Source organism: Metarhizium acridum (assembly GCF_019434415.1).
Source record: "Metarhizium acridum strain ARSEF 324 chromosome Unknown scaffold_568, whole genome shotgun sequence".
Classification (NCBI taxonomy): Eukaryota; Fungi; Ascomycota; class Sordariomycetes; order Hypocreales; family Clavicipitaceae; genus Metarhizium; species Metarhizium acridum.
In genome coordinates, this window is record NW_027094041.1 from 787,643 (window position 1) to 815,020 (window position 27,378).

The 27,378-nt window shown below is 49.9% G+C and overlaps 10 protein-coding genes and 1 non-coding gene across 11 annotated transcripts; 6 read left to right on the forward strand and 5 right to left on the reverse strand.

Annotated features, from left to right (window-relative positions):
* J3458_019635 (uncharacterized protein) lies at window positions 1–2,013 on the reverse strand. The gene has a single exon (XM_007809546.2). The coding sequence runs from the start codon at window positions 1,808–1,810 to the stop codon at window positions 992–994; it is 819 nt and encodes a 272-aa protein (XP_007807737.2). The 5' UTR covers window positions 1,811–2,013; the 3' UTR covers window positions 1–991.
* Window positions 2,014–5,734: 3,721 nt separating this feature from the next.
* J3458_019636 (uncharacterized protein) lies at window positions 5,735–7,165 on the forward strand (the record flags this gene model as incomplete). The annotated part of the gene is made up of 2 exons (XM_066121605.1): window positions 5,735–6,688; window positions 6,923–7,165. 2 exons carry the CDS (start codon window positions 5,735–5,737, stop codon window positions 7,163–7,165), a joined length of 1,197 nt encoding a protein of 398 aa, XP_065973221.1.
* Window positions 7,166–8,958: 1,793 nt separating this feature from the next.
* J3458_019637 (uncharacterized protein) lies at window positions 8,959–9,556 on the reverse strand (the record flags this gene model as incomplete). Its single annotated transcript, XM_066121606.1, has 3 exons — window positions 8,959–9,207; window positions 9,271–9,375; window positions 9,443–9,556. 3 exons carry the CDS (start codon window positions 9,554–9,556, stop codon window positions 8,959–8,961), a joined length of 468 nt encoding a protein of 155 aa, XP_065973222.1.
* A 1,162-nt stretch (window positions 9,557–10,718) lies between these two features.
* Window positions 10,719–10,976, forward strand: J3458_019638 (uncharacterized protein; the record flags this gene model as incomplete). The annotated part of the gene is made up of 1 exon (XM_066121607.1): window positions 10,719–10,976. One exon carries the CDS (start codon window positions 10,719–10,721, stop codon window positions 10,974–10,976), a length of 258 nt encoding a protein of 85 aa, XP_065973223.1.
* Window positions 10,977–11,330: 354 nt separating this feature from the next.
* On the forward strand, window positions 11,331–12,327 carry J3458_019639 (uncharacterized protein; the record flags this gene model as incomplete). Its single annotated transcript, XM_066121608.1, has 2 exons — window positions 11,331–11,630; window positions 11,731–12,327. 2 exons carry the CDS (start codon window positions 11,331–11,333, stop codon window positions 12,325–12,327), a joined length of 897 nt encoding a protein of 298 aa, XP_065973224.1.
* A 745-nt stretch (window positions 12,328–13,072) lies between these two features.
* J3458_019640 lies at window positions 13,073–13,188 on the reverse strand. Its single transcript has one exon. It is a non-coding gene; the product is annotated as a tRNA-Leu (tRNA).
* Window positions 13,189–16,216: 3,028 nt separating this feature from the next.
* On the forward strand, window positions 16,217–16,960 carry J3458_019641 (uncharacterized protein; the record flags this gene model as incomplete). Its single annotated transcript, XM_007809549.2, has 1 exon — window positions 16,217–16,960. The coding sequence occupies one exon, from the start codon at window positions 16,217–16,219 to the stop codon at window positions 16,958–16,960; it is 744 nt and encodes a 247-aa protein (XP_007807740.2).
* Window positions 16,961–17,397: 437 nt separating this feature from the next.
* Window positions 17,398–17,910, forward strand: J3458_019642 (uncharacterized protein; the record flags this gene model as incomplete). The annotated part of the gene is made up of 2 exons (XM_066121609.1): window positions 17,398–17,610; window positions 17,773–17,910. 2 exons carry the CDS (start codon window positions 17,398–17,400, stop codon window positions 17,908–17,910), a joined length of 351 nt encoding a protein of 116 aa, XP_065973225.1.
* Window positions 17,911–20,822: 2,912 nt separating this feature from the next.
* Window positions 20,823–21,968, forward strand: J3458_019643 (uncharacterized protein; the record flags this gene model as incomplete). The annotated part of the gene is made up of 1 exon (XM_007809550.2): window positions 20,823–21,968. One exon carries the CDS (start codon window positions 20,823–20,825, stop codon window positions 21,966–21,968), a length of 1,146 nt encoding a protein of 381 aa, XP_007807741.1.
* Window positions 21,969–22,197: 229 nt separating this feature from the next.
* Window positions 22,198–23,096, reverse strand: J3458_019644 (mitochondrial 54S ribosomal protein mL57; the record flags this gene model as incomplete). The annotated part of the gene is made up of 3 exons (XM_007809551.1): window positions 22,198–22,347; window positions 22,414–22,643; window positions 22,721–23,096. The coding sequence occupies 3 exons, from the start codon at window positions 23,094–23,096 to the stop codon at window positions 22,198–22,200; spliced, it is 756 nt and encodes a 251-aa protein (XP_007807742.1).
* Window positions 23,097–23,983: 887 nt separating this feature from the next.
* On the reverse strand, window positions 23,984–26,133 carry J3458_019645 (uncharacterized protein; the record flags this gene model as incomplete). Its single annotated transcript, XM_066121610.1, has 6 exons — window positions 23,984–24,152; window positions 24,222–24,447; window positions 24,504–24,787; window positions 24,875–25,130; window positions 25,202–25,796; window positions 25,855–26,133. The coding sequence occupies 6 exons, from the start codon at window positions 26,131–26,133 to the stop codon at window positions 23,984–23,986; spliced, it is 1,809 nt and encodes a 602-aa protein (XP_065973226.1).
* Window positions 26,134–27,378: the final 1,245 nt, after the last annotated feature.

Sequence of the window (27,378 nt, forward strand, 5' to 3'; positions counted from 1 at the left end):
GGTTCAGGTCGGGGATGCGACGGGGACGGTGAGTGGGAAGGGAAGGGGGAGCGGGAGGGACGGCAAGGTGAGCAAGTAGCCTGCAACTATGGACGTCAAATGGTCAACTGGTTTGATTTGCGGTTTCATGGTATTATACAGCATGGGTGTGTGCGCCGGCGGGCTCTGAAGGTTCGTCTGATTTGCACGCGGAGCGAGCTTAGGACATCTTGTCGAGTGCATTTCTTTCAAGACGCAAGGTGTATTTCTTATCCTCGGTACATTCTGTTTGCCAGTCTGTGCCAGAATATGCTTCTAGTCCAACGCCAAGCATTGACTGATACCTACTTGCCGGGCAAGTATATGCACAACTGCTAGTCCACCCTCTCAATCATCCCGTTACTCTTCCCATCCGTCTCATCAGCCAGCAATCTCGCGCACTCGGCGCCTGCCACAGGGAGTCTCAACGCGTTGCCCTCCGGTCCGGGTAAATGAGTCGGCAACAGCCCCAGCTGCCGAAGCACCGTCCCCTGATCCCACCATATGTGTTCGTGGTATAGTCTGTCGCCGCGGATGTTGACGACCCCGAGCATGGGGATAGCTAGTCCGACGTTGGTAGGGGGGATGTTGGGCAGCAGCCACGGGATGTGCAATGTATGCGTGCACGTGAAGATGAACTCGTCTGTATTGGTTAGCATGTTACGTGCAGGAATACTCGGGACTGGTCTTGTCCAAGACGAACCGACTACTCTGTCAGCGCCGATGGTCCGGGAAACCGGTTGAAGGGCGGTATCCGGCGGGTTACTGAGTTGCCATGAGCAGGCTTGCTAATTACGGGTCAGGGGAGGCCTGAGGATGAATTACCAGAAGATAAAATGGTCTCTGTAAAAGTTTGTCAGGGCCTCTCGCCCCATTCCGCCCGTCATCTATACACATTAGCGCCTTTGAAAGGTTCATCTGGTTGGTGCCTTACCGTTGGGACATGGTTGACGTATGGCTCGGCCTACACTATTTAGTAACCTTGCTGGTTGCACAAAAGGATAAGACAAAAAAGGCAGATAAAGGCACGTACGACCATGGTAGCCATTGTCTGGGCCACGCTCCTCCTCTCAAACTCCCAGTAGGTATGCTCCTCCCAAATAGCCTCAATATCAAACACCGGGCCTCCTATGTGTTTCTTCAAAAACACCAAATTTCGTGTGTGTGCAATATTCGCGGCGGGAGGATTGTAAGTCGCCGAGCCGGGTAGGATGAAGTGCTTCTGGGTATTGGGATACGTTGATACTGTCACATTGTTGGTCTTTGTATGTCCCTCTGGAGTGTTGGATGTGTGAAAGTACGTGGGAATATGGGATTGAGATGGGAAGTGCTCTGTGAATGTGGCTATACACGCGATTTCCGGGGGCAAGTGAGATGTGAGTGCGTTCTGGGGGGCATCATATATTATGATGCCGATTTTATCCTTTGTGTCGACCTTGTCATGTTCCTTCAAAGCCTCAACTGCGTCCGTGATTGCCTGGATAGGAGTGGACGAGGCCGTTATGCCAACAACCGCAAAGCCTTCCTCGGCCCATTTTTGGACGGGTTCGGGGTCCAGTGGCTTGTCTTCACGCCTGCTCCTTTCTATATTTTCGGGGAGGAGGAGGATCAGACCGGGTCCAGTGCCGCGACGGGATAGTGGCGGTTGGAAGACGGCCTGGGGAGAGAGCTGTTGGAGGGGAGCAGAGGGAAGTGGAGGCGCTTGTTCGTTGGGAGAGGCTGGATCGTAAAAGACGGGCGCGTCTGGCATCTTGAGGAGCTGGGCTGGTGGTTTCTGACGATGGAGAGTCATGATGTGAGTCCTAACCCTAACCCACGCAGCTTCCAACGAGTAGTGGTAGTGGGTGCCGCGCGGTTATAAGTTACCAGACCAGATTGACACCATTGACGTAATGGCTTGAGGTTGAGACCCCCGCACCCATGCCATCCCATTTGCTTCCTTCTCCACGTCTATCATGATGGAGACGGATACCGGCAATCGTGAGAGCAGAGCACCTGACATGTGACAAGTCTCAATAGCTCCTACAAGAATACTAGTTGAGTCCAAACAAAAACGCATTTAGTGCCCGGCGACGGCTACCACAAAAGATGCCTCTTTATGCTGGATCTCATATCCCAGCGCACCCGGAATCGTAATTTCGATCCCAAGCAAAATTAATGGAATGTTTACGGCGCTCGATTTGGCTACGACAATCACCCGTGTTACCTTCTTGTTGACCATGGCTAATCTAACCATGTGAACGTACTGTGCTATCACTGGGACGGAAAAAATCTGCAAGAACAGAACCCATTCATCCCAGCAATATTGACGCCAAAGCTTCTAACATGAGCTGCGCAGTAACTTTGTACCACAGCCTCTACCCCGAGAAATGCAAGCCAAACTCAAATAGTCTGTATATGAGGCGCTGGATCGCCGATCGGTGGGCGAATATGCATTTCCCTTGGAAACAGGGGTGAAGTGACAGGACTTTGCTTAAAATAACTTGTAGCCTGAATTTGTTCCTGCCAACAGTTACAATGATATGAAGCATGCGGTGGTGTTGCAAAGAGTCTATATTTGAGAGCCGGCGACCATTGTCAGCCCCGTTCCAAGACGACGGTATCCAGCATCTGCCACCATACTGATGAGAAGGCGGCATCGCTTTTGCTCTTGGTATTTGTAGTCTGTCATTCCTCAATTGATGCAAAATAGCGACTGATGAGAGGCATGGCCGCGGCCAAGGTCTTGGTTAGTAGCCGCCTAAATGAGCGCCAGGAGGCAACCGCACGATTGGGTGAGATTGCACAAAGAAGGAGACAGCAGGTTTGACAGCGATGATGGGCAAAGTCCATCTCCTTCTTCGTTTTGAGTCTAGTTGGTTACGTCACCAGTAGCTGGTGTTGTGTCCGACTCTGGCTGCGAGGTTCCAGAATCTGCCAGGTCTAGGAAGCACGACTTTGTATGCCATTGTCAAACGGTGGAAGTTGCTCATCAGTAATTGCAGACAGGGGCACGGCAAAACTAACTACCTACGTAGCCAGTAGAGGAGCACATGCACATGCAGGCCTGCCGGCAAGAGTTGTCGCGCAAGCTGGCTGGCGAGGGGGCACACGTAAAGCCTAACTCAACAGGAACTCTACATTCTCCTACTGAATTATACCTCTCAAAGAGCGGCCATTACCAGCGATTTGTTCGGATCTGAGAGTACTGAACACCGATCAATGAATGTGTTGTTTCCTCGTGCTGAAAGGCAGGTAGATTGTCAGTTCACAATGTGGCCTGTACGGCACGCAAGACTGTCTTTGCTCTTCTCAATGCGGCTCGCTTCATGTCGCTCTGCTAAGAGCGAATGCGAGTTGCTGAGAAACCGCCTGAACCTGAACCAACAGAGGTTTTTCATTATGACATGTCGTGAAGCTGCTATGGCGCAGCACACTGCTCGGTTTCTTCGTGCCCAAGAGACGAGCGGCGGTGAGTCTAGTAACGACAACTGACCTTGAGGCTCAATCTGGATCCAAATACATAAATGTACACAGTCCCAGCCGGAAGGGGATTACTTTCTGCGCCCCAAGACGTAATTTGTACTTTATACTATTTTTAAAAAAAAAAAAAAAAACGCGCCGTCGATTCCCCAGTTCTCTCAAATCTCAAGTCCGCATATCTTTCCTGACATATTGAAAATATGATCGCCTCATCCATTTTTTGGGCAGCGGGTGTAATCGGCAAAAGTGGCTACCAATTACATTAATACTTGGAATGGAGACTTTGCTCTCGAAAACAAGACACTCACCCCTGACGTGGTCTTATACCAAGACCGGCTTCTGGTGTCAATGGCTTCATAGAGCTGCCGGGGCTCCTCTGCCGAGTTAGTCAAGTTTATGAGGCTGGCCCACACTGGCTGGAATCATTATGCATTTGTCGTTCGTGCTCTGGCTTTTCACAAGTACAACATTGTTATCCGATGGGCTCTCAATGCAACGGTGGGACCACACGACAAGATCGTTATTCCTATGTAAGTACTTCGCAGTCCCTCACTCGTTGCGTGAAGTAGAGTGAATGTAATGAAACATGGAGCACTGGCTAATGACGGTTGTGATATTGCAATTCAGCAACAACCAGAAGGGACGCACATTACCTTTAATGGCACAGACTGGCTGCACCTGGACAAATGCACGGGCAAGATTAAACAGGTGGACTCGGCGCAGGATTACACCAGAGAGTTGTATGTGAAGGGAATCACAGGGATCAAGATTTCGAGTTATTGGATTGTCCATACCAGACTTTCCTAATTCAAAGGATGACAGGTTACAGGGCTGGCATATTTCTCAGCCAGCTAGAATCTAGTCTATGTAACTGCACAGTCCGTGTTGTCGGTTGCACGTTACAAGGGAAAGGGGTGTGACTCGGACCTCACGGCTTGTTGATGAAGACAATATATGGCTTACAAAAAAAGCATTCATAGGGGAAAGTGGCCGGATAGACCAAAGTTTAATCCAAAATGTAAACTCGAGAATATTAACTAGGAAGATGTGTCCTGGACTCACTAAATTGGATGTGAATTTTGATATCGGAGAAACAACCATATGCATTGCTGTTCTGGTTTAGGAATACTTAGAATCAGGGGGTATTCGTGAGTCCAAGAATGTGGCCATATATAGCGTGATGAAAGAGCTGAGCGTGCTAATGCGATTATGGCTCGTATGTGTATCATAATGTTGCTTGACCATGACCTGGTAAATTTAGAGCGAACTGAAAAAAATCGGCCTCTTTTCTAAAAGCGATGTTCAAAATTAGCCACAGCAGACTACGCTACGCGTTACTACCCAGCCCACTATCCGGATTGCCTACCGAGTTCTCTATTTGACACCCTAGCATACCGCCTTTTTCAAAGAAAAGATGGACCACTAAAGACATGTGTTAGTATATGGAATATGGAGGGAGTCCAGTTGTTGCTGGACTACGGAGTCAGCGCTTCGGGATTGGATGTCGACGGAGCGTCACCTGTTTCAATTTACAAAGGCCAATTGGTAAGCAGCGTTAAGGCGGAAATATGCAATTCATTGGGGGACATAATGGATTTGAGTATAGTAGTATTAATGTCTCTATAACTAATGCGTTAAATGGACATGTCTGACTCCGTTTATCCTGCTGGAGAGCATGGTCTCAATACCGCTACAAAGCTCTTTCTTAAGTGCAATGCTTGCACTTAGATGTGTCTTGGCGTTATGTTTTGCGCGAAGGAGGGGGGAGATGTTGCCTGAGAGAGTGATGACTATGCAGCACTTTACACTTGTTTTACTTCGTAGAATATTGTGAAGGCTTACACCAATGATATACATGTGTATGGTATAGAGTACTTTATTTTGAGCGTTCTCGCACCTGGGTGTCCTCCAGGCCTATATCCTACTATGTATCTTGCAGATTATACACTAGCCTTTAACACCGACGAGCGCAGACCTCGTTAATACTTGTTTTGCGTCTAAGTTTAAGTTTATGGTGTGAGTCACCGGTATAAACTCTCTGATGTGTAAAGTTTGCTTCATGGGTAGCAATATCATCATTTCAATCGTTCTGTCAAGACGTGCGGTGTTCTCGTTCTTATTCTGGCGAATCCGTCGTCGTCGGCCGCCAACGACCTGCACGAGGCAGTTCACTTATTCCAACGTACGTGATCAAGTCTGTTACCCCGATGAAGACACTAACCACTAACCAATCTGGCCCTCTCTTCTATAGACAATGGTCAAGACGCTGCCGGTAAGCCACCTCGACAACCTGAAGAATGGCATGGCCGCCGAAGTGTTCCAGTCCGGGACCCGGCTGACGAACCTGTCTGGCAGCATGGGCATCGCTCACCTGCGTTATCCCACAGCCGGTGGTACCGCAAACACAGAGGCTCAGCCATTTCACGTTAACAGCCCGTACGGCATTTGCTTCGCCCATAACGGCAACCTGGTCAACACGGCCGAACTCAGGCGCTACTTGGACTTTGAAATCCACCGCCACGTCAACTCGGATAGAGTCAGCGAGCTCTTGCTCAATGTCTTCGCCGACGAGCTCAATGAGACTAAGAAGGCCCGTGTCAACACCGAGGACCTGTCTAACGGCTTGAGCAACATGTACCAACGATGCGAGGATGCGTGGGCTTGCACCGCTATGCTTGCAGGCTTTGGCGTCATCGGATTCCGTGATGCACATGGCATTCGCCCTCTGTTCATAAGGTCCAGGCCGTCGGCGGATGGAGATGGGCTGGATTATATGTTAGCCTCCGAATCCATTGCCTTGGACCGCCTGGGCTTCACCAAAGTCCGTGACATCCAGCCGAGCGAGGCTGTTATTATCAGAAAGGGAAACAAACCTGTCTTCAGTCAGGTTGCGCCCAGGAAAAGCTACACCCCAGACCTTTTCGAGTATGTATACTCTGATGGCCCGGATTCGGTCATCGACGGCATGAGTGTCTATCAGGGCCGCCGACGCATGGGACGTCGTCTCGCAGCGAGACTCATCGAGGACCTCGGACCCGAGGGCATTCAAGAAATTGACGTTGTCATCCCAGTCCCCGGAACGTCATCGCCCGCGGCTCCCGGCGTCGCCCACGCTCTCGACATGCCTTTCTGTACCGGTCACATTCGCAATCCCTACGTTTTCCGAACCTTTATCATGCCGGAGCAGGCGACGCGCCAGAGGGGGTCCGTCGGAATCTCAGCGCCGTCAAGGAGGAGCTTAAAAACCGCACAATTCTTCTAGTCGATGATAGCATTGCCCCGGGGACAACCAGCCGCGAGGCAATTAGTAGGGCGAGGGAGGCTGGTGTAAAAAACATTATCGCAGCTTGTTGTTCCCCTGGAATGTCGTGAGCCTAGCCCCCTATTTTCTCTCTCAATTGCCCCTTGATCCTCCTTCTCTAACTCGTGTTCTCTTTAACAGTCCTCACATCTACGGAATCGATCTACCCTGCCCCATGAGATGGTTGCTCACAAGTGGAACACTGACGACATCGCCAAAAACCTCGGAGCCGATAAGATTGTCTACCAGACCCTTGAAGACCTTCAAGCATCCTGCGCAGAGATTGCCAGGGAGAATAACTTCCAAGAGCCACACACATTTGGCAATGGCGTGTTTAGCGGCCAATGCGTTACCCAGTCCCCGACGGTTACCTTGCCCTGCTAGCCAGGATCCGGGGCGTAGGCTGGAAAGTGATTATTAATGCCTCCTAGAGCAGAGCGGTTTCCAAGATTTGAGGCTCAACAAATATGGAATGTTGTCGATCGGTCAACATGGTAGTTTTCAATTGAATAATAGGATTGGTAAAGTGGTAGTAAGGCAGTCTAGTTTTAAGGGAGGATCTTATTCTTGGAAATGTTGGGTTTATAGGGGAAAAGGTACAATTATACGGCGATATATAATAAATCTCTAAAGAACTAGGCACTATAAAAAGGCCTTAAATGCAGTGAGTAATAACATTTTATAACCTTCACGCTCCTCTTCAAATCCTACGCCACGGCTAGGCTTTCAGCCGAGACCCTAGAAACAGTCCGAAGTTCTAAGAAGAGTGAAGGTATATATACCTTTTTGTTTAAACGTATGAAGCATGATACTGAATAAAGGAGCTGAAAAAGACACCAATGTCGCAGGGGTAGCTGAGGACGCCATAGCGGATAATAAATAATATGATCCCATCCCTAATAGACGCGACTGTCCGAGCCACTATCGTAGGATATGGGGCTGATAATCGCGTCACCAGTTTTGGCACAACGCGTAAAGTAAACTTAAAACATCAATAGCGCCAACGTACGAGAGTACGAGAGCCAAATTCCTCAGTTAATGATACTATATGCGATATGAGTCACAGCTCTCCCTCTCCGCCATTGAAAGATAATCTATCTGCTAATACAGCCGCCATTCATACGGCTCACTTTATAGAGAAAGACGATAATGCAGATTCTCATCTTTGGCTAGAGTCCAGCCAAGATTATGATGGGGAGGAAACATCCTCCAAGAGGGCAAGAAGAGTGATATCGCACAGCCCTTACAGCCCAGGCTACCCTCTGCAGTACATTTTACCAAGAGGGCAAGAAGAGTGATATCGCACAGCCCTTACAGCCCAGGCTACCCTCTGCAGTACATTTTAGTACAGTAGAAGAAATGGCTAGCGGATGCATGTCATGCACTACGCGGTAGTGAGTTGCTTGTATTAGCAGACCAATTCAATTTCCATGTTCCAGTGGTTATCAACCACTTGTGGAACGAAGAGCAAGCCCCTTGTTTCATTGTCTATTAATTTAAGGCTAACTTTGATCACCCCAACTACACTACTATTTACAAGTAATTAAGGAGTAAATAATCTAGCCCTTTATACTATATTAACTAAAGTTGCTAAGTCAAGTTATACACTTGCGCTTATACTATGCTTGCCTTAATACTCATGGCGTCGCGATAAATAAATATGTGCATAACAGAAATTTTATTGCGACAGGAAAAAGCTATATTTACAAGGGCAGTAATGTAAATCTAGGCCTAGATTCCAGAACTATAGTTCTATATTTCTCCCCCGTCCCTCGACATGCTTGGAGGACAGTCTACCTTAGATGTTAACAAAAGACCAACCACACAATCACAACGTAATAACGCTACGAAGCGCCAACGAATAGGCCCTAGGCAGCTGGGAACAAGTCCTTAACTTTCACCAGCTTACTATTAGAATACGAAAATCGACCAGGGAAACAACGGGAACACATAACCCTTGGTGAATAATAGGTGATTAGCGCCTAAGGCGTTGTGGGTAAAAGGAGTGGTGTAATGCGTCTTACTTAACGTTCTGCCAAGGAGAAAATAGAGTACGAAACGAAGAGCTCACGGAGCTCTCGGGATACTCTTGATCTCTAGCATAGACTAGGATGTAAGCTACATACGAAAAGTTACTGAGATCCCTGCAGCAAATCCCCATGGCCCCTAGACTTCTCCTACTTAGCCCTGCGGAATGGCTGTCGAAGAGAATAATGACGATAGTTTTTCATCGTTATAATGCGCGCCTGCTTCCACCATTGTAATGGCGGAAGAGGGGCTAACAGAATAACAAAGGACAATACACCGATCATTATGAACATATTCTGCAGACCTATTCTATCAAGCCATGCGCTTAGATAGAATAAGATGACAACAGCGATTCTATTCCGGGCAAGAAAGACAATGACGAGCGCGTCGCCAATTATCTGGCTTTACGTTAACGAACGTAAACTGGGACCTGAATGAAGATATTAGTTGGCGTAACGTACGTTCGGATAGCAGTCTTGGAAATAGGCAAGCGCGATATCTAGAGCAAGAGTGAACCCGGAAGCAAAGATGGCTATACCAGTGGTTAGAACATTCCAGTGAGCATTCTGTAGAGCATGTGTTAAGTACAGGGCATAAAAGTTCGTAGAGGAGAAGGGAAAAAAAAAATCTTACATTAGCTATTCCGATTCCAAACATGAGAACGCCAGCAGAGAGAAGGACAGCACCAGGGACGGCCAGCCACAGTCTCATTTCCGGTTCATACAGCCCGCGGTTTCGTCTGGCCATTTTCACGATCCATTTATCGCTGAATGGGGCAGCTACCAGGCCAGAAATGAGCTGCCCAACAAACGGCGCCAGGTTAATAAGCCGTATGGCACTTGGGCTAAAGTTGTAAGGGGGGTTTATCACGGTGTAGTCGCAATAGATATTATCACAGCCATCCACGACATGACTGAGCCGACAGTTATTACCGTATATACCACCGCGGGAAATTGAAAGAGGATTATAAAAAGAGTCAATAAATGATGTTCAATCGGTTCTTCCGTGTGGGTTATGAGTGTTAGGCGTTTTCGCAGAGGCTTCGACGACGTCACGCGGCGACCCCTGAAAGGGCGAGATGCTGACTTGAGTAGCGTAGTACCGATCGATGCCGTCTTCCCAAGAGCGTTTGCCTCTTCCAACTTTTCTTCAACGGACTCGTCCTTGCCGTTGACTGGGACGCAACAACCGCCACGCCATTAATAGTCGCAACGTACGTGGTTTCTTCGAAGAATAGTAGAACAAGGACAAGGGTTGATCCAATGAAGATGACGGACCACCACCACAACCACCTCCATCCTGACATGGTACGATGTATCCGGCCGCCACGGGCCCTAGGTATGCGCCTATGCCTTGAGTGACCAGAAATACGCCATTCATGGTGGCATGCTGATGAATAAATACCAAGTCCACGAGGGTGATTTCTATAGTAATGTAAATGTTATATATATTAAGGCCTAAGTAGACATAAATTTCTTGATAAGTCAGCGAGACATTCGAGTTCCAGGCCTTGAGTACAGATAGCACGATTCTCATTAGTAAGCTTAGCTTCCATTGTTTCATAGAAGCCACAGAGTATTACGTCATGAAGACTCTTGGGTCGGAGCTTATACTTGCGGCCACCGCCGTCGGTTCTCTCACAACAAAGAGTCCTTGGAAAGTCTCAGTGAGACAGATATCATCGAACGCCATGGCGCAGTACATTGGTTTACAGAACAATACGAAAGGCAACATGGGATGGGAGGAAATAGTCAAACGAAAACAAGCAGAAAGAGACGCCCTACTGCCTCGGGAATGGAAGCTAAAAGCTCCTCCAAATACGACCGCATACAGCCCTCTCAATCAAATTATCAACAGCGGCGTTCTCTCGTATGAATGAGCCCCCACAAAGAAATATGACGCTACGACAATGCTGCGGCTCTCCTCTGGCGAAATCACCGCAGAGAAGCTGGTCACGGCAATTTGTAAGCGCGCTACAGCAGCTACCTGGCTAGCGAACTTTCTGACCGAAATGAACATTGTCGGCGCAATCAATCGTGCAAAGGAACTCGATCGCATTCTCAATGAGACGGGAAAAACTGTCGGCCCCCTTCATGGATTGCCCATGACAATTCAGGATACCGAGGATTTCAAAGGTTTCGATACCTCATGCGGTATAACTGGCTGAGCCTTTGACTCAAGGGAATCAAATGGGCCTCTCATATAGATACTGACTGATGCCGGAGCCGTTATCATTGGCAAGACAAATATTCCTCAGACAGTCCTGGCGGCTGACTCGGACAGCATCATCTGGGGAAGGACGTTGAATGCTCACAGGAACACCTTTGGCGCCGGAGGTTCAACTGGATGAGAGGGCTCTGCCCTTGGGACTGGTTCTTCACTCCTCGGAGTTGCTTCTGACGGTGCCGGTTCTTCGAGGATGCCTATCATGGCACATGCCATTGTCGGCTAGCGACCTAGCGGCTACCGCCTTCCTCCAGGTGGTCGTGAGGTCTTCACAGAGGGAAGATCTGGCCGTTCCATGACGGTCCAGTCGCTGGGATGGGGCTCATGGGCCACTCTGCTCGAGACATTCGACTCGCCGGCCAAGGTAGTGTCGGATGCCAAATCCTGGGAGGCACAGACGCTATTCATGTACCCAAGCCCATGGATGAACGTCACAGCTCCCAAAAAACCTCGTATTGGCGTATGGAACGTGGAAAGCCTCAATATCTATTTGCATCTCTTCCCGCCAGTCCTGCGCGGATACAAGACGGCCCAAAGTCGCCTGCGCGCGGCAGTCTTCGAGCTGGTAGAGTTCACTCCACCTGACATGAGCCAAGTATGGGATCTGTGCAAGGAGTGCTTCATCTTCCGGGGCATCGAGACATTGACGGGAAGTGATCTCCAAAGAGCCCATCACTAAGATTGTGAGGGACAAGGGCATCTTTGTCCCGGATACACCGCGGTTTCCCGTCAGCGTGGACACATTTTACCAGCTCAACACTCGGCTTGTCAATCTGACTGTGGCCATGAACATGGCGTGGAACAGTAGCGGAATGCCTCTCGACGCGCTGCTATCTGTTACGGCGGCCAACACTGCGCTACCGTGGGACACATGGCACGACACGACGTACACGTCTATTTATAGCTGTGTTGACTGGCCAGGCATATCACTCCAGTTGGGTCTCACTGTAGACAAGAACATCGACCAAAAGTATAGTAACTTTGGGCCATTCAGCAAGGAAGACGCGAGATTGGAGTCATTGTATGATCCGGAGGCGTTTCACGGCTTGCCACTATCGTTGCGGCTTGCCGCAAGGAAGTTTGAGGATGAGAAGCTGCTGGCCATTGCTGAGCTTTTGCATCCTGTTATGAAAGGAGTGATCCCGCGCGCGGCGAATGCGGATAGATCAACACTTATTGAGGATTATGCCAAGAGCGAAAGTTCGAGCAGAATCCCGATTTCCTGGAGCAGTTGCATGCGTGGCCAGACTTGCCTTTTGGAGCGCGCGACTATTACCAACAAGTCCATATAGGGGAAACCAACACTGCGTTGGAATTACATACTTGCTTTTCTATATAAATATATTTTGCGTGAGTTATAAGTCTTTCCCATGGATTGTGTCGTCCGTTTTAAGCTACATTCGGCATCAAGGTTTGAATTTGTGTGCAGGAAATCTTTGTTGCGGACGCCATCTTGTGCACTCTTTCGTATTCTACGACTGTCGTGTTTAACAAAAGCTACTTCAGCCAATGCCAGAATAGTCAGAGAGTGAATAAGGAGCTTACTATCTCAATATAAACAATTATTTCTCCGAACTTGAGCTGGCTCGTGTTGCGATGTTGCATCGGTATAGGAAGAACGGAGTTTGAGTCTGCACGTTGCCATTTCAAGCCCTTCATTCGAAGGGTTCCGCACTTCGATTGGCGTTCAAAGGTGATATCTTGCACAATCCCCAGCCCAAAAGTCGGTCCATTGTCACCAAGAGAGGGAAGAACATATACGTATGAGTGTAATGGAACGCAACCGCTTCGATGGCTTTGAGTTGTTCGCCACTTGTTCAATACCTGTCACCTCCATGGTCGAGGCCAGAATGACGGGTGCATATGAACATGTCCACAGGTCCACTGAATCATGAATCAATACAACTCACGACGCAAATATCCATGCAGCAAATGTACACGCAACACCCACAGGGAACTGACATTGGTGGTGGTTGTGTATGGTCTTCGCTTGATGAGAAAATGGATATATCCCCGAAAAAAAAATAGAGAACAAGCTGACAGAACGGGGATTCGAACCCCGGCCACTTTCGTGAACGGAACGCTGCTTTTCGCAGGCGAAAGTACTTATAAGTGCTTGAGACCGTCGCCATAGACCACTCGGCCATTCTGCCCACAGCGCTTGTTGCGAGCCTGAGGGCCAAAAAGGAGAATATATAAAAGAACAAGAAATATTGAGAGTCTAATGCTAACCCAGTGGCATGGGCAAGGCAAATGAAGAGGACAACTCCCAACCAGCATAACCCCTGTGCAAGACCGCCGCTGCTTTTTCATAGAAAACCATGTGTGATCTCGAGAAGCTGGCGGGGTGACAGATTCCTGGCGACAGTGACTGAGAGTTTCGTTTGTGGTGACAGCTTGGCAGCTGTAGTGGCCGATCCAAGGGTTGCAGGATCAAGCTTGTCAACCAGCTCTATGAAGACTGCGAGAAGGTGAAGCCCTTAAGAACCACGATGGGTGAGCGCCTAATCACGATGGAAGAGGAGATATACAACAACATAGCTGACTATGGCATCAAATTGGATGTCAACGAAGAAATTGGGGTCTCATGCTGAGAGACTGGGAAGACTGGGAGAAAGTGGGGAGCTGGTTGTGCCAGGTTATCACAAGTTGGGTCATGGGAAGGAAGTGTGATGAATGGGACCAAGAAGAGTCACCTATTCGCAGTGTCTTTATGTGCGTGTCGTGTAGAGATTACTGGAATAGACTAGGAATTGGCTAGATTGAACTTTAAGCTCAAATTCGTTCGAAATCTCACTTGCCCCAAGGAAGTCATGTACACACCATGATATTATACGCCGCAGTTGCAATTGAGAAGAACGATACAGGGCGGCGGCGGTCGACAATGGCCACACGCATCTCTGTCCACTGCCGATGCTTCTATAAGAAGTTTTTGCCCGAAACTGGATACTTGTGTCGGTTGACACAGGCACTTTTAGTCCTATCTTGCGATTGAAACTACATAGGTAGATTGCAAAACGTGACCAAGCCACCCAACTGTAGCTCCACATATCTACAACTACAACCAAGCTGATAGTGGCTGATCTATGCCGCCTGACGGGGTGTTGCAGCGGCACAGGGGTGTCGCGGCCGTAAGAAACGCATATTCTTGTCCCTAGAGGAAACGAGGATACTTCGGAGAGCATCGAGCGGCACCGGACGTAATTCCTGGCCAGTACAACTCGTTTAACATAGACACCATTCAAAAAGCCGTCAAGCTGTGCTTCAGCAGCCTGCCGAAACACTGTCCCGCATGAAGCTGTGGATGAGGACGAGTTTGAAAAAGCTTCCGATAGATCCAGCATCTGTTAGAATATAGAGAAGACCGCGAACACTGGAAGGGTAGGAAGACGAGAGATACAATAGACGAAGAAGCTAATTACGCAGAATAACACTGAGCTAAGTAAATGGATCAGTCCAGATTCCGTAGCTCTGCAGTCTCTGGTGTGAAACCATCCCCGTCTAGCTGCGTCCAATATATGGCTCCCGTGTTAGAGTGTCAACGGAATATAAGGGGGTATAATTGCTATTCGATCAGAGCGCGTTCTTTTGTGCGATATAGAGTCTACCCAACGCGTATAACCGTTGGGGTGCGAGGCAACATGACCATTGCCAAACTTCCAGAGAGGTCGGCCATTGTAGAATTGACGAAAATTACAAGAAAACCCATTCAACGCAACCTGACCTCGCAACCGTCGCTGTAGCAAAAGTCTGTAGAACGCGTACCGCAGAGTAATGCCACAATCTCGCGGAATCACCCAACAGTCAACCGGGCATTCCCGACGTTCTATGTCCGCTAGTGTGTTGGCGCAGAACTGAAGCAGGAGGAGAGTCTGACCATCAAAACAGAATACCTGCGGGCATGCATACTTGTGCGCATATCTGTTGGGGTTCCCATTAGCCAAACAAGAGCTACCAACATTATCATTATGGGTGGTCCAAAAGAAATAAAAACAAAGTGAATATATGAGTAACTCATACTCACCCTCGAAGTTCCCGAGAGTGTTTCACCTGAGCTGTGCTTGACAGCACCTTATTATTCTGCCACTTATCTGCCTTAATAAGGCCTCTTTTCATCTCCCCGATGGCAAGAGCGACTTTGTGTTCGCCAGATCTGAATGCGTATGTTGCGTCCACTTCTTCGCTGATGGTATGCTCTGAGAGTGGCTTCGTGTGAGAGGTCTGAACGACTTGCGGGCACTGGTCCGAGCCTCCGAGCATAACTCTCGATATCTCAGTATGCCAAAACAGTTCTGATTCGGTCTCTAGGCGCCACATCTTGTATTGAGGTCGTTTAGCGGCCATTGCCTTGCGCGCAAAACATCATCGTTGTCCTCTGGCAAGAAGGCGGTGTCATAGTGTGGATAGCATAGCCCGTTTTCTTGAGGGTAGGTGCGTATCGTCATATTATCGACGGGATGATATGCTTGGGCCCAGCGTTTTTCGGTGCCTGTTACATAGTGCGTGTCGTGGGCAACATTCACCGGATGTTCGTTTAGTAAATCAACGGCGGTGGAGGCCATTGTAGGGCTGAAGTGCGATCCTAGGGTTATTCTGCGGAAAAGGGAATAGAAGCACTTGACACCAAGGACGGCGGAGTTATACGCTGAGGGCCTCGGCCCTGCTGTCCGCTAAGATCTGCCCGTTTGAGCCAAATGGCAGGGCTCCCGCAGGCAGCAAGGCTCAAAGACAGCGTTGAATGTGCTCAAGGCGACCGTTAACTCTCCCGCAGAATCGGTAGCGTGCCATGAACGTGATCAATGCAGCACGACACTGCGTTTGTCATGTCGGTATGAGACGATGTGCTGGCTTTAGGTTGGCACATTTGGCCGCTGGCAATGCGTTATTCTGGCATTGACAATAATTGGATTGGTAAAGTGGTAGTAAGGTAGTCTTGTTTTAAGGGAGAGGTTCTTGCGTTGAAGACAATGAATAGGAAAATTCACCATCTGAGGTCAAGGCTCGCATCCTGATGGATCCTGCGACAGATTTCAAGAATGTGTTTGGCCAACTTATCGACATCAAGAAAAATGAAATTTACTTTGCACATAAAAGCTGGCATAACCACCTCGCAGATCCGTCGAGTGGCCCTGGAAGGTGTGGTGTCCTGGGCTTCAACTGTCATGCAGCGATGGCGCGCACATGTCTGAGATATCTCTCAATAATCTCACCCCATTCTCGCGATATGGGACCTCCGGAATGACAGCAGCTCAGCTGGTCAAGTGTAACCCTGGTCTACTTCCATACGCTGTGAGATACTGGCCATCACATTACCAGAAAGCCGAGCTCGACGAAGCCTCTCGGCAGAGCTTCCAAGTCTTTTTTAGAAACAATGATTTGGTTAATTTATGGTCCAAGCTGTTCTGGGAGTATCAAAACCCGCTTACTACGAGGGCAGAAATGGAGCCATTGTCTGTCGCAGCGGAGGTCGGGTGCAGTGACCTCGTCGACACACTGCTGCAGAGCTTACAATCCAAGGACGGGGGGCTTTGGGTACCGCTTGGTATTGTAATCGAGAAACGGAATGAATCGCTTGCTAAGAAACTCCTAGACTTCGGGGCTTGGAATACGGAGCCATTACATAGTGCCGCTGCCTACGGTCAAGACTCGATTATTCCAACACTCATCGACCACAAGTTGCCCGTGAACGACTCCAGCAGTTCTGGTTGCACTTCGCTCCAAATCGTCGCAAGATCCAGAGGTCTCATCGCGGTAACAACGCTTCTTTCCCTGTCTAACATGGAGAAGACAGCGATACGAGGCCTAACACCCCTATATCTAGCCAGTCAGTTTGGCCACGCTGACGCAGTTGAGGGTCTTCTTCGGGCAGGAGCTGATAGTGGTGCCTTTTCTAACGCTGGTTACACTCCTTTGCATTGCGAATGACAACAGCCGGGAGTCATCCGAGCTTTGCTTGATTGTCAGGCAACATTGGATTGCCTCGATAGCAGGGGGAGGACATCACTGCACATCGCACCGCGCACTGGCCGAGTGACATTGTCAGAATGCTCCTGGAAAAGGTTGATATGACAACGATGATGCAACAGATTCTGGAGGCCCAAGACGAAAATAAGTCGACTCCATTGCATATGGCGACTTCTAGGGTACACAAGGACGTTGTTTTTGAGCTCTTGGGCACAATCTGGACAAAAAGAAGGTGCTGCTGGACTACAAGATGCTTACAGGCGTGTGCCTTTACACCTCGCGGCTGAGATTGGCCACCTAGATGTTGTGAAACTCTACTTCAAAACGACGCACAAGCTGAACTCGATGAAACCGACGACGACACTTCATCTCACACGCCACTTCATAAATCGAATAGAATGGGTCACGTGGCCATTACCGAACTTCTCATACAATATGGTGCCAAACTTACAGAAATAACCTACGACAATTCGACGCCCCTCCACCTCGCGGCACAGGGCAAAAACGTCCAAGTGGTGGAATATCTGCTTTCCTTGGCTCATTCGCGGTACCTCAGAGACAATTACGGTCGTCTTCCACTTCATCTCGCTGCGCAGGGTGGGCATGACAAGGTAATTTAAGGCGCTGGGTGCCGACCTGGCAGCAAAGGACCTTTGTGGTAGTTCCATACTGAATTATGCGTGTGCGGGGGACAGCGTAGAACTTGTAGAGAAGCTCGTGAACTCGAACAACGTGAACGCGAACAATGTGGACGTCCTGATCGTTATCAACAGACTGCTTTACACATTGCAGCAGAAGATGGACAATTCGAGATTGTCAAGCTACTGTTGAAAAACGGCGCAGATCCTAGAGCAGTCGATAATGAGAACCATACACCACTGGAACTGACCAGCGATGATCGAGTCATTTAAGAATTATGGAAGTCGGCTGACGAGACTTCTTACGTCAATAAAGTTAATGGGCTTATAGGCATCTCAGCACGCAAAGGATACCAAGGTATACTGGCCAACCTCCTAGGGATGAAAGTAGGAGATCCTAATATCACAAGAGATGACGAAAGAACACCGATCTTCATTGCTGCCGAGGACACCGGTATCCTTCGCCGCCCAGGGTGGCCATAAAAAGACTCTCGACCTCCTTCTAAAGAAAGGGGGCAAACCAAACTCACTAGACGAGATGGGCCGCTCAGGAATATCTCACGCCGCGGAAAATGGGCACAAAACGGCAATAGAGACACTCATCGCATTCAAGGGAGACGTTCATGCTCAAGGATTAGATACTCTAGCACCACTCTGGTATGCTGCGAGCAAGGGACACGTCAAAACGCTGGAGCTGCTCCTACACTAGGGCGCAGATCCAAAGACTAAGGATAGAATAGGACGGACTGGCCTCCATGCCGCGGCACGCAATGACTACCCAGAAATCGCATGTGCAATGTTATCCTGGCAAAATTCAAAGCCGGAAATATGCGAGACAACAAAGGGTGGTCTGCGATGTACATTGCGGCACAATACGAGAAAGTTTCCACCCTCTCAGCACTGCTTGACAATGGGCTTGATAAGGAAATTGAAGGCCCATTTGGACAGCGACCTCTGAGCGCAGGTTATGCCTCGATTACGGTAGCTCGCCGTCTGTTGAGAGCCGGGGTTCTCAAAGACGCAGCCGACGAATGCGGATATACAGCGCTGTTATTTTCCCTCCAAGAAGGAAATCAAAATATATCTAAAGAGTTGCTGAAGCACGGAGCAAATCCTTCCATTTGTGAAAATGAAGGGGGGTTTCCCCTTTACATGCAGCCGCATCTAGACCAAACGTCGGCATGTTTCCTCTGCTTCTGGAATTACTCGACTCCGAATACGCAAGTCTATAGAACAACAAAGGATATAGCCCGCTATTTGAAGCCATCCAGTCCAAACGCATCGACACAGTCAAGTTATTCTTGGGGCGAGACGACTGTCGACGTTGGTGCCGCCAACAGCAAGGGGCTCACAGCTCTTGAAGTAGCAATCCAAACGCGAAATGATGCCTTGGTCGACTTGCTACTGCAAAGTTGGACAAGGCCAAATCAAGGCCGGGCCCAGCAGGACTGGGAAAGAACCCTGATGATCTCCTCCTCCAGGCCGCAGGCCATGACGACGCCAAGATTTTCAACATGGCTTGGAAAGCGGTTTGGGATGCCAACTTCGAGTATGACAGATTGTTCAAATTGGCAGCAACAAAGAATACTGACTAGCTATCTAACTTTCTCATCCAGAAGCACGCTCACCTGAATCGGACAGATGAGCACGGCTGGACCCTCGATTGGATTGCGTTTTCCCTTACGTCGAAATACGATGACGAGGCGAGGGCAAGGTTGATAGAACTGCTCAAGTGCAACTTTAGTGTTTTTCGTTGCTGGACTGCTGCGGGCATGTCAGACCAGATGACGTTTGTCGATGAGCCTGGCGCATCACCGAGGCTGCACGTCCGCTGTAACGATTCTGATCCCACGGCTCGTAAGCGGCTCCTGTCTACCTATATGTGTTGAATCATGTTATTCCTTGCTCACAAGACTTGCAGCATCTCATAGCGTGTGAAGAATAGGCCATGTCAATGGAGTACAGACAGACCATTCAGCACCACCTGACAAACTGTCCTACTCGGAAATCAATATCCTGAAGAAGCCGCCAGGAAGGCAAGTTTTGTGTCTGCTTCTACGAGCTTGCGTGCGTGTTAGCATCCAGCTAACGTTATTGTATAAATAGTAGCATTGGAATTAGATTTAGCTAAAACGGCTCCTCGTGGTCTCCACGGAGATACTAAGGCGACGATGGGGATTTACGCGGCGATAATGACGGATGCATTCGGATCGGTGAGACGTTTGCAGAAGGCGACTGCGTAGGTTGTGGGATAGACATTCCTACGGGAAATGTGTTTTTACTAAGAATGGGAAGCGTTTGGGTGAGTAATGAGAGCTTTCTAAACGGAACTTTAGGGTTCTTGTTCCTAGTCCGATATTCGATTAGAACAGAAATTAGTTAGGCTTACGGGAAGGCTTTAAAGTTTACCCGGCCGTTGGCATGTCCGTTGGCTGTGAGTTCACTACGAATTTTACCGGGGATACGACATATCAATATGATATCAAGCGAGAGAAAATGACGCAGAAGAATACGGTGGCGAGGCATCCTGAGCCTCCAAGGGATTCAAACGCAGACCGCGGCTGACATCTGGCCCGATGATAGGATATGTCTGGTACATTTGGCTATCTAGCAGTCTCATTTGGCTCGCGTCTTGGCTTTAAAACATTCCTTCTTCTTTTTTTTTTCTATAGAGGAAATAAAATGACGTAGTATCGCGACACAAACGACTCTTCAACCCAGCCCCTTTGCAGCAACACGTCGCCTGATGCTACACACCCAAAGTCCATCATCTGTTCACGCGCATCCGTCTCGTGGTCTAATTTGAGGAGCAGCTGGACACTTGCAGAGACGCCTCGGCTGTTCCTGGTTCGCTGACTGGCCCCACTGTCTACATGTATTGACACATGTGGCCCCTGTCTGGCAGAAGCCGGTCACTGCGCTACAGGCGGTATGCGCCGCGTTCAGTGGGGCATGGCACCATGTTGCCCGCTGCGAGGTCGACCAGACAGCTGCCGGGCATATGGCTCCACAATTTGATGCATCCAGACTGCATTTCATTTTCATCGTCAGTCAACGTTGAAATTTGATATGATTCCCAGGGAACTTTATCTTGCCCGCCTCGCCTCAACCTCATTTCTTCACCCTCTCCCCAACCCTCATCCCATCTTCGCAAAGCTGTAATATCAACAAGAAAAAAGAGCAGAATGCCACAACCATCCCGCTGGCGCCGTCCAGCCCAACACTTCCCCCTATTCCCCCATCTCGCCGTCGTCCCTGCGCTCCTTGCCGTCGCCACCGCCGTCGCCCTCTTCGTCCACTCCGACGTCAACGCCGCGCTGCTTTGGTCGCAATGCCACTCGCACGCACTCCTTCCAGCTCTCAGTCGTGTCCCCATCCTCGGCACGCCAACCTGCTACCTCGTCAGCTTCTTCTACGCAGCGCTCGACTCCTTCCGCAGCAAGGCCGTCATGTCCGTCATCCTATCCTATGTCGGCGCCCTCCTGACAGTCTCGACCGTCGAGTCGGCGAGAAAGGTAAACGAGAAGAACGCCGTTGTCGCCAGACCGACACTGCCCTGGCTGGTGTTCAACTTGCTTGGCGGTGCGCTGGTCTGGCAGCTTGTGTACGCGCCGGCCTTTATTCTCGGCGCCAAGGCCTGGCCGCTCCCCAGCACAGGCAGGCTCATTACCGATGAGGGCCATGGCGATCAGCATGCGACCAGGGACAGCGAGGAGCGTGATCCTTTGCAGGTGGACAAGGGGAGACAGATGAAGCTGGTGGAGACGATTGCCATCCCCATCGCCGTTGCGCTGGGGTACTACGTTCCGTCGACGCTGATGCTGTCCCTGAACAACCCCGTCGCCATTGGGACGTGGTTGTTCTTCCCGGCGTATGTTTCTCTCATCAGACAGTTTGTGCGGTATGGTCTCAACAAACTGCGTCGGTTCCAAGACGGACCTATGATCCACATGGAAGCGAATACCAAGGCCTTTATTGCCGTCTACGCCGTGCCCATCCTGTGCTCTCTTCTTGCGCACGGCTTCATTATTGGCAACTTGACGAAACCAGACGACCGGCAGGAAGTGACTCGCTCCACGGTCAAGTTTATCGAGATTGACAGCCAGTTCATTGGACTGACGATGCTGTATTGGGTGTTTACCGAAGTAGGTTGGAGGGCGCCCCTTGCCATGGTGATTGCGTCCATTGTGCTGGGGCCCGGGGCAGGCACCGCGCTGGGATGGCTGTATCGCGAGAAGCTGATTACTTCCGACCTGATTGCGCAGCTGCTTGAGCAGGTCAACGACGAGGAGCGCGGAGATGTAGGCGAGGAGACGCCGCTTATTCAGTAAGGATGCGGCTTGGTCTGGGCGTATTTGACACGAGATTGCAGGCACAGCGCAGGGTAGCAAGGGATGTGTAGTCGGGGCATTTTCTTTGGCGTGCGTATAGCAGGTTACATTTTTTTGCTCATGTGCTATTTGAAAGCGTTGTTTATACAGAGTCTAGCGTGTCCCTCATTTCTAGAATATAAAATACATGGTATGAATACAGGTCTTCGCTGCCCAACCTTTGGTGGAATTATTCGTTCTTTGGCAGTCGCGCCAATATCCTCTCCCGCACAACTTTTGAAGCAACCACCGACCCGTGCTGTAGCGTGATTGCGCCGAGGATGGCTAGGACCGCACCGTTGACGACAACTTCGACGCCCGAAGACTCGAGGTTTTGGGGCTATAACGTGTTAGTATCCATGTACCTAGTACCGCGGTCGCTGAAGAGGGGATAAAAAAACCATACCAGTCTGGGTTTCCACCGCAAAACGTCCAATATGCCGACATCCGACGCCAGCGCATACAACTTCTCCTTGCCAACCACGTCCTTTGGGGCCTCGACACTCAGGTTGTCCACCGATGCGAGCTGTTCATGCTCAAAGGGCACCCTGTCGAATTCGTCTGCCTGCCGTGACCCCCGCAACGGGGCCTTGCTGACGATTTCCTTGGTCGCTTCCATGACGAGCGTCAGTCGCCCTGGTCCAGTCAGCATGAAATCACTTCCCCCAACTCTAACCCTTCCCTGAAATTTGTATTCTGGGTGAGAAACGTACCCATCAGTGCCAGCTTGTCGTTGAACCCTCTCCTCCCCTGGTCAAAGCTCTTGTGCGTGACGGCCAACCACTTCAGCTCCTCGGGCAGCATCTTGCTGCCGCCCGGCCCCAGTAGCCGATTATACATGTTGTCTAGCTTCGCGGGGTCATTGTTGACCTTCCAGACCTTGTTTTTGAAGGACTTTGCAAAGTCGAGCTGCATGGGGGCTTTCATGCCCGGGGGCGTTTGGCTCCATCGGGGCACAGAGGATTCCTGCGACGAGGCCTTGAAGGGTTCGGACGTTGATTCGGTGGCGTAGGTGCGCAGCGAGGGCGTCAGGGCGCGGAAGGTGTGGCGCGCTCGGGGGAAGTGCGCGCGGCAGGGTTGGAGAGCCATGGTGGTGCGGAATGGGCGGCTGGAGAGTCGTGATGGAGTTGGGTTGCGCGAGCGTCGCGATGGATGGTAAAATGGAGGTTTGATGGAAGTTTTGTGGTCACGTGCAGGGCGTAGGGGTCTTGCAGGGGTGGCTTTTGGCCGCCTGTTTATTGGCGATGGCGGTCGTTTGACAATTGAGTGACGACATGGTGAAAAGAAAAAAAATTAAAAATACAAGATGGGGAGATAAAATTGCAGAAAAATGAGAGCAATTCAATTGGCATCTTGGTTTAAATGATTTTTTGCAGACATAAGCGGGACAATTCCTAACCCTAGAAACTAACATTGAACCCTAAGTACCTAGGTACCTAGGTCCTCAACATATTGGATATTGCCCCGGATTCAGTCTCGTGGTATTCGTCCTTGACTGGCTTGAATGATGGGCCAAATTTGCGATAAAAATGAGATTATAATGCCTTTAATCATATAACTCCAAACAAGGGTCTAACCCTATTAAGCTATCACAAGATGTCATTCAAAGAATTTCATATGACAACCCCTGCAAGACCCCGGAATCCGGTAAATTTAATCAGTAACTATACATGTTGCAAATATGGTAAAAAGAAGTATGAGTTGCATCGATTCGGTAACCAAAGTGTTTTCGTGTGCTGTGAGATAAAGGCCTGGGCAAATAGCCCCGAAACAGATGTTCCGATTGGGAGGTTAGGAGAAGCCATGGCTCTTTACCCTATGCTCATCTCGCACGTAAGCATCACCAAGAATATCGCCATTAGCAAAGCATCTCAACAAATCAAGTAATAGAGGATTCACATGTGAACCCAAGCTATATAACAAAGTGCTGTAGTCAATAGAAAAAACACGGCGGCCAAATCCACTCCTGTTTCCATTCAAGTATCCAGCACTCCTTCGATCGCGTACAGAGGCTCAAGTTTTGCGCTCCGTTGAAACAAAACATACCTCTTGAACCACCATGGGAGCCAAGTACCAAGCTGATACGAAACATGTCTTCGGGTAGGAACGCTGAAGATATAGTCCAGTTCTTCGAGGGTACGTTTCCTGGTCTCCAGATTAGCTTTCGGCTCACGCTTCTACGACCCGAAGACACCGGGACTTGATGGCACGTACTTTGTTTCAGGAACTATAAAGAAAATGACCAGAAAGGCCAGGATATTCAGGCCCGCGTAGAAGCCGAATGCTCCCGTGGGGGTAATCTTGTTCAGCAGGGACGGAAAAGTGAGACTCAAGGCGCTGCCCACGGCGTTGTTGACGCAGATGGTCATGCCCGCACCGAGTTCACGATGCGACAGGGGAAAGGATTCCGAGAAGTAGATTGAAGGCAACGGGCCGATACCTAGTCAGGAAATTAGCTCTTGAAGCAAACCGCTGAATATCTTTGACACTGCTTACCGGGTCCGTAAAAGGCCGTGAAAACATAAATAAACAAGGCGATCAGAGGGATGCGCGCGCTGGAATCAGTGGGCATAAGGAAACACAATCCCGCGGCCAGAAGGCACCACGCCATGTTGGGGAACGTGACGAGGAGCAGGTTTCTGCGACCATAGGTATCCATGGTGTACACGGCAGGAAAGGCAAATACAAAGAGTACGATGCCAAAACCAAGCGAGGCCAGGAGACTGCTAAGGACGGAGTAGCCGGCTTCCGAGAAGATTGTGGAGCTGTAGAATGCCATACTGTGAGGATCGCATCGGTTAGACTTGCTCACAATCGTTTGCTTTCATGATATTCGTGCTGGGGTTAGTGGCAAGAGGTGGACATACATGTTTATTCCGGAGAATTGCTGGCTAATCACGATCCAAGCACTGGCAATGGTAGCCCGACGCAGCCGTGGCAGGGCAACTAATTCCCAGACACGGCTGAGAAAAGAAGCGCCAGCAAAGGCGTCGCGCTCCTCAATGACCTGGCAGTGTGCATAGTACAAGTCCCTCGCAGCCTGGAGTTCGGTGTTACGCAGGCGGCAGAATGACTTGAACGATTCGACGTAGCGGCCCTTTTTCATTAGCCAACGGGGTGATTCTATTTCATGTCAGTGGGTGTTTCTGTATGATGCCAACAGAATACATGTTGCAGAATATCAGCGAACTTACCCGGGCACCACCAAACGCAGATGACGACGGGGATGGCGGGTGCAAAAGCAGCAGCCAGTTGAAACCGCCAGGCCAGTCTCCCAACCTTGTAGAAAATCAGATTGGTAGCATACCCGATGAACATTCCAAAAGAAACCCACATCTGGAAGCTCGTGACCAGGCCGCCTCGGATCGAAGCCGGCGACACCTCAGCCGTGTAGACTGGTATCGTGGAGATTTTTATGCCCATGCCCAAGCCCATGAGGAGGCGGCATATCAGGAGCTCCCACCAGTTTCGAGTAAACCCCTGGCCCAGGACTGGGAATATGCAAAACAGGCCGGTTACAAAGACGGTCCCCCGACGACCGAGCAAGTTGTTTACAGGATCGGCGGCCCATGAGCTCAGCAGGCCAAAGAGTGTGGGAGCGGCATTGATGCACCCGATCAGCCAGCTGTTGTGCTCGATGCCAAATTCCTTGGGGAACGAGAGATTAGCGCCGTTGGCGCCGGTGTTGTCCCATCCCTGGATGGCGGAACCGAGCGAGCAGAGCGCAATGGTGTAGTACAATGCTTTGGGAAGGTGCCATCTATGGGTGGCTTCTCGGGAGAGGAAATGCTTTTCTTGGTCTGTAAGCTCCGGAACTGGAGTTGTAATCTTCCGGGGATTGGGCTACAAGCGCGCCGCGGAAGAAGACGTCTTGTTTTTCGACGAGATTGTATTCCCGGCAGAAAGATGAGACGCGGAATCTGAGATCATCTCTCGAGATGCCGGCGAGAGGATTGCGGATTCTGGATATGAGATTTAGCTTGGGTTGCGTGATGTGGTGGGCATGCTCTGGGTGTGGAACAAACTTGGCATATATGTTGCGAGAGTAGTCTGGAGTAGCATCTTCAATGTGATGCAAGGCATCGGATTTAAGGTCGGCATGATAATTCGCGGGTTTGGTGCCCATTGCGAGGGATGCATATGTTGGTTGAAGAAAATTTGACGTTACGGGGTTGCTCGATATGCGGAGACTAAATGCTGACCACTTGCAGCATTCTTCGACGATGGCAAGATGCCTTATCGTGTATTTATACATCAATCATAACCGGCTTGAAGATAACATGGCGAGTTGGAACGTTCTACGCCACGGTCGCCGTGGGCTTGACGGCCGCGACGCCACCACGAACGGTGCGGGGGATACCATTCATTTGCGGGACGTCTTTCAAGAACCTTAAACCACCAATATTGTTCCATCTGGGCCTCGCGGTTGAGCAGGCAAGACTCCCTGTACAGGGACCAGTCTTGGAGTGAACTTGAACGGCTGGTGTCTTTGTTCATTCGACTTTGCAGGCTCTTGCTGAAGATGACCGGGAAGGACGGGGGGTGCCGCAGAGCAAGTCATGTCGATTGAAGCTCGATGACGGCTCGTCGTGGACACAAAACACCGGAAACAGACCGGAGGAAGATAGCCCGAACGAGTCAAGTCGGGCATGGATCAGAGAATGGCGTCTTGCCCTGCGTGTGGCTCCTTGCTAATATTGTCTGCAGACATGGATAAACCCGACATCGGCGTTTGATGCCCTGCGTGTTGCTGCATGTCCCTGCACAGGTCAAAAAGCCAATTTGAAGCCACCCAATCATTTCAACGCGCGGCCGACGACAGCTGCCAGCACTGTCAACCCCGCTGGGAGACAGTCACCCGATTATTGAATAATTGATCGGCACATGCCATGGAGGCCCCGCCCCCGCAGCATCCCAAATGGCATCAGACCCACGTGGATACATGTCTGGTACCTCAACCGCGACAACGTTGACCATGACCGGCGCGAGGACGAGACGCCACAACTTGTACCAGACGTCTCCAATCCACATCACAATATTGTCTAGGCAACGCTATAAACGACAATTGGCGTTCAGCTTATAAACCGACACCTTGTTATTGAGTTTTATTACTTGTAAAACGGGATGAAGAGCAAGTGGCATCAAATTAATATACTGCCTTGGTTACCCATAGTTACCGACATTGAGACCCGTGAGGCCTGGAAGCTGTGAGAACTGCCATCTTGTAGTGAGCCAACAGGACCCTCGCTACTCGCCAACGGAGAACTTCAGACCGAAATTCAGGCTCCAATGTCAAGAACTGTCCTATTGAGCGACATATCTGTTACATGCATGACAGATTCTAGACACGTAGACATTCGCATGCCCTGCG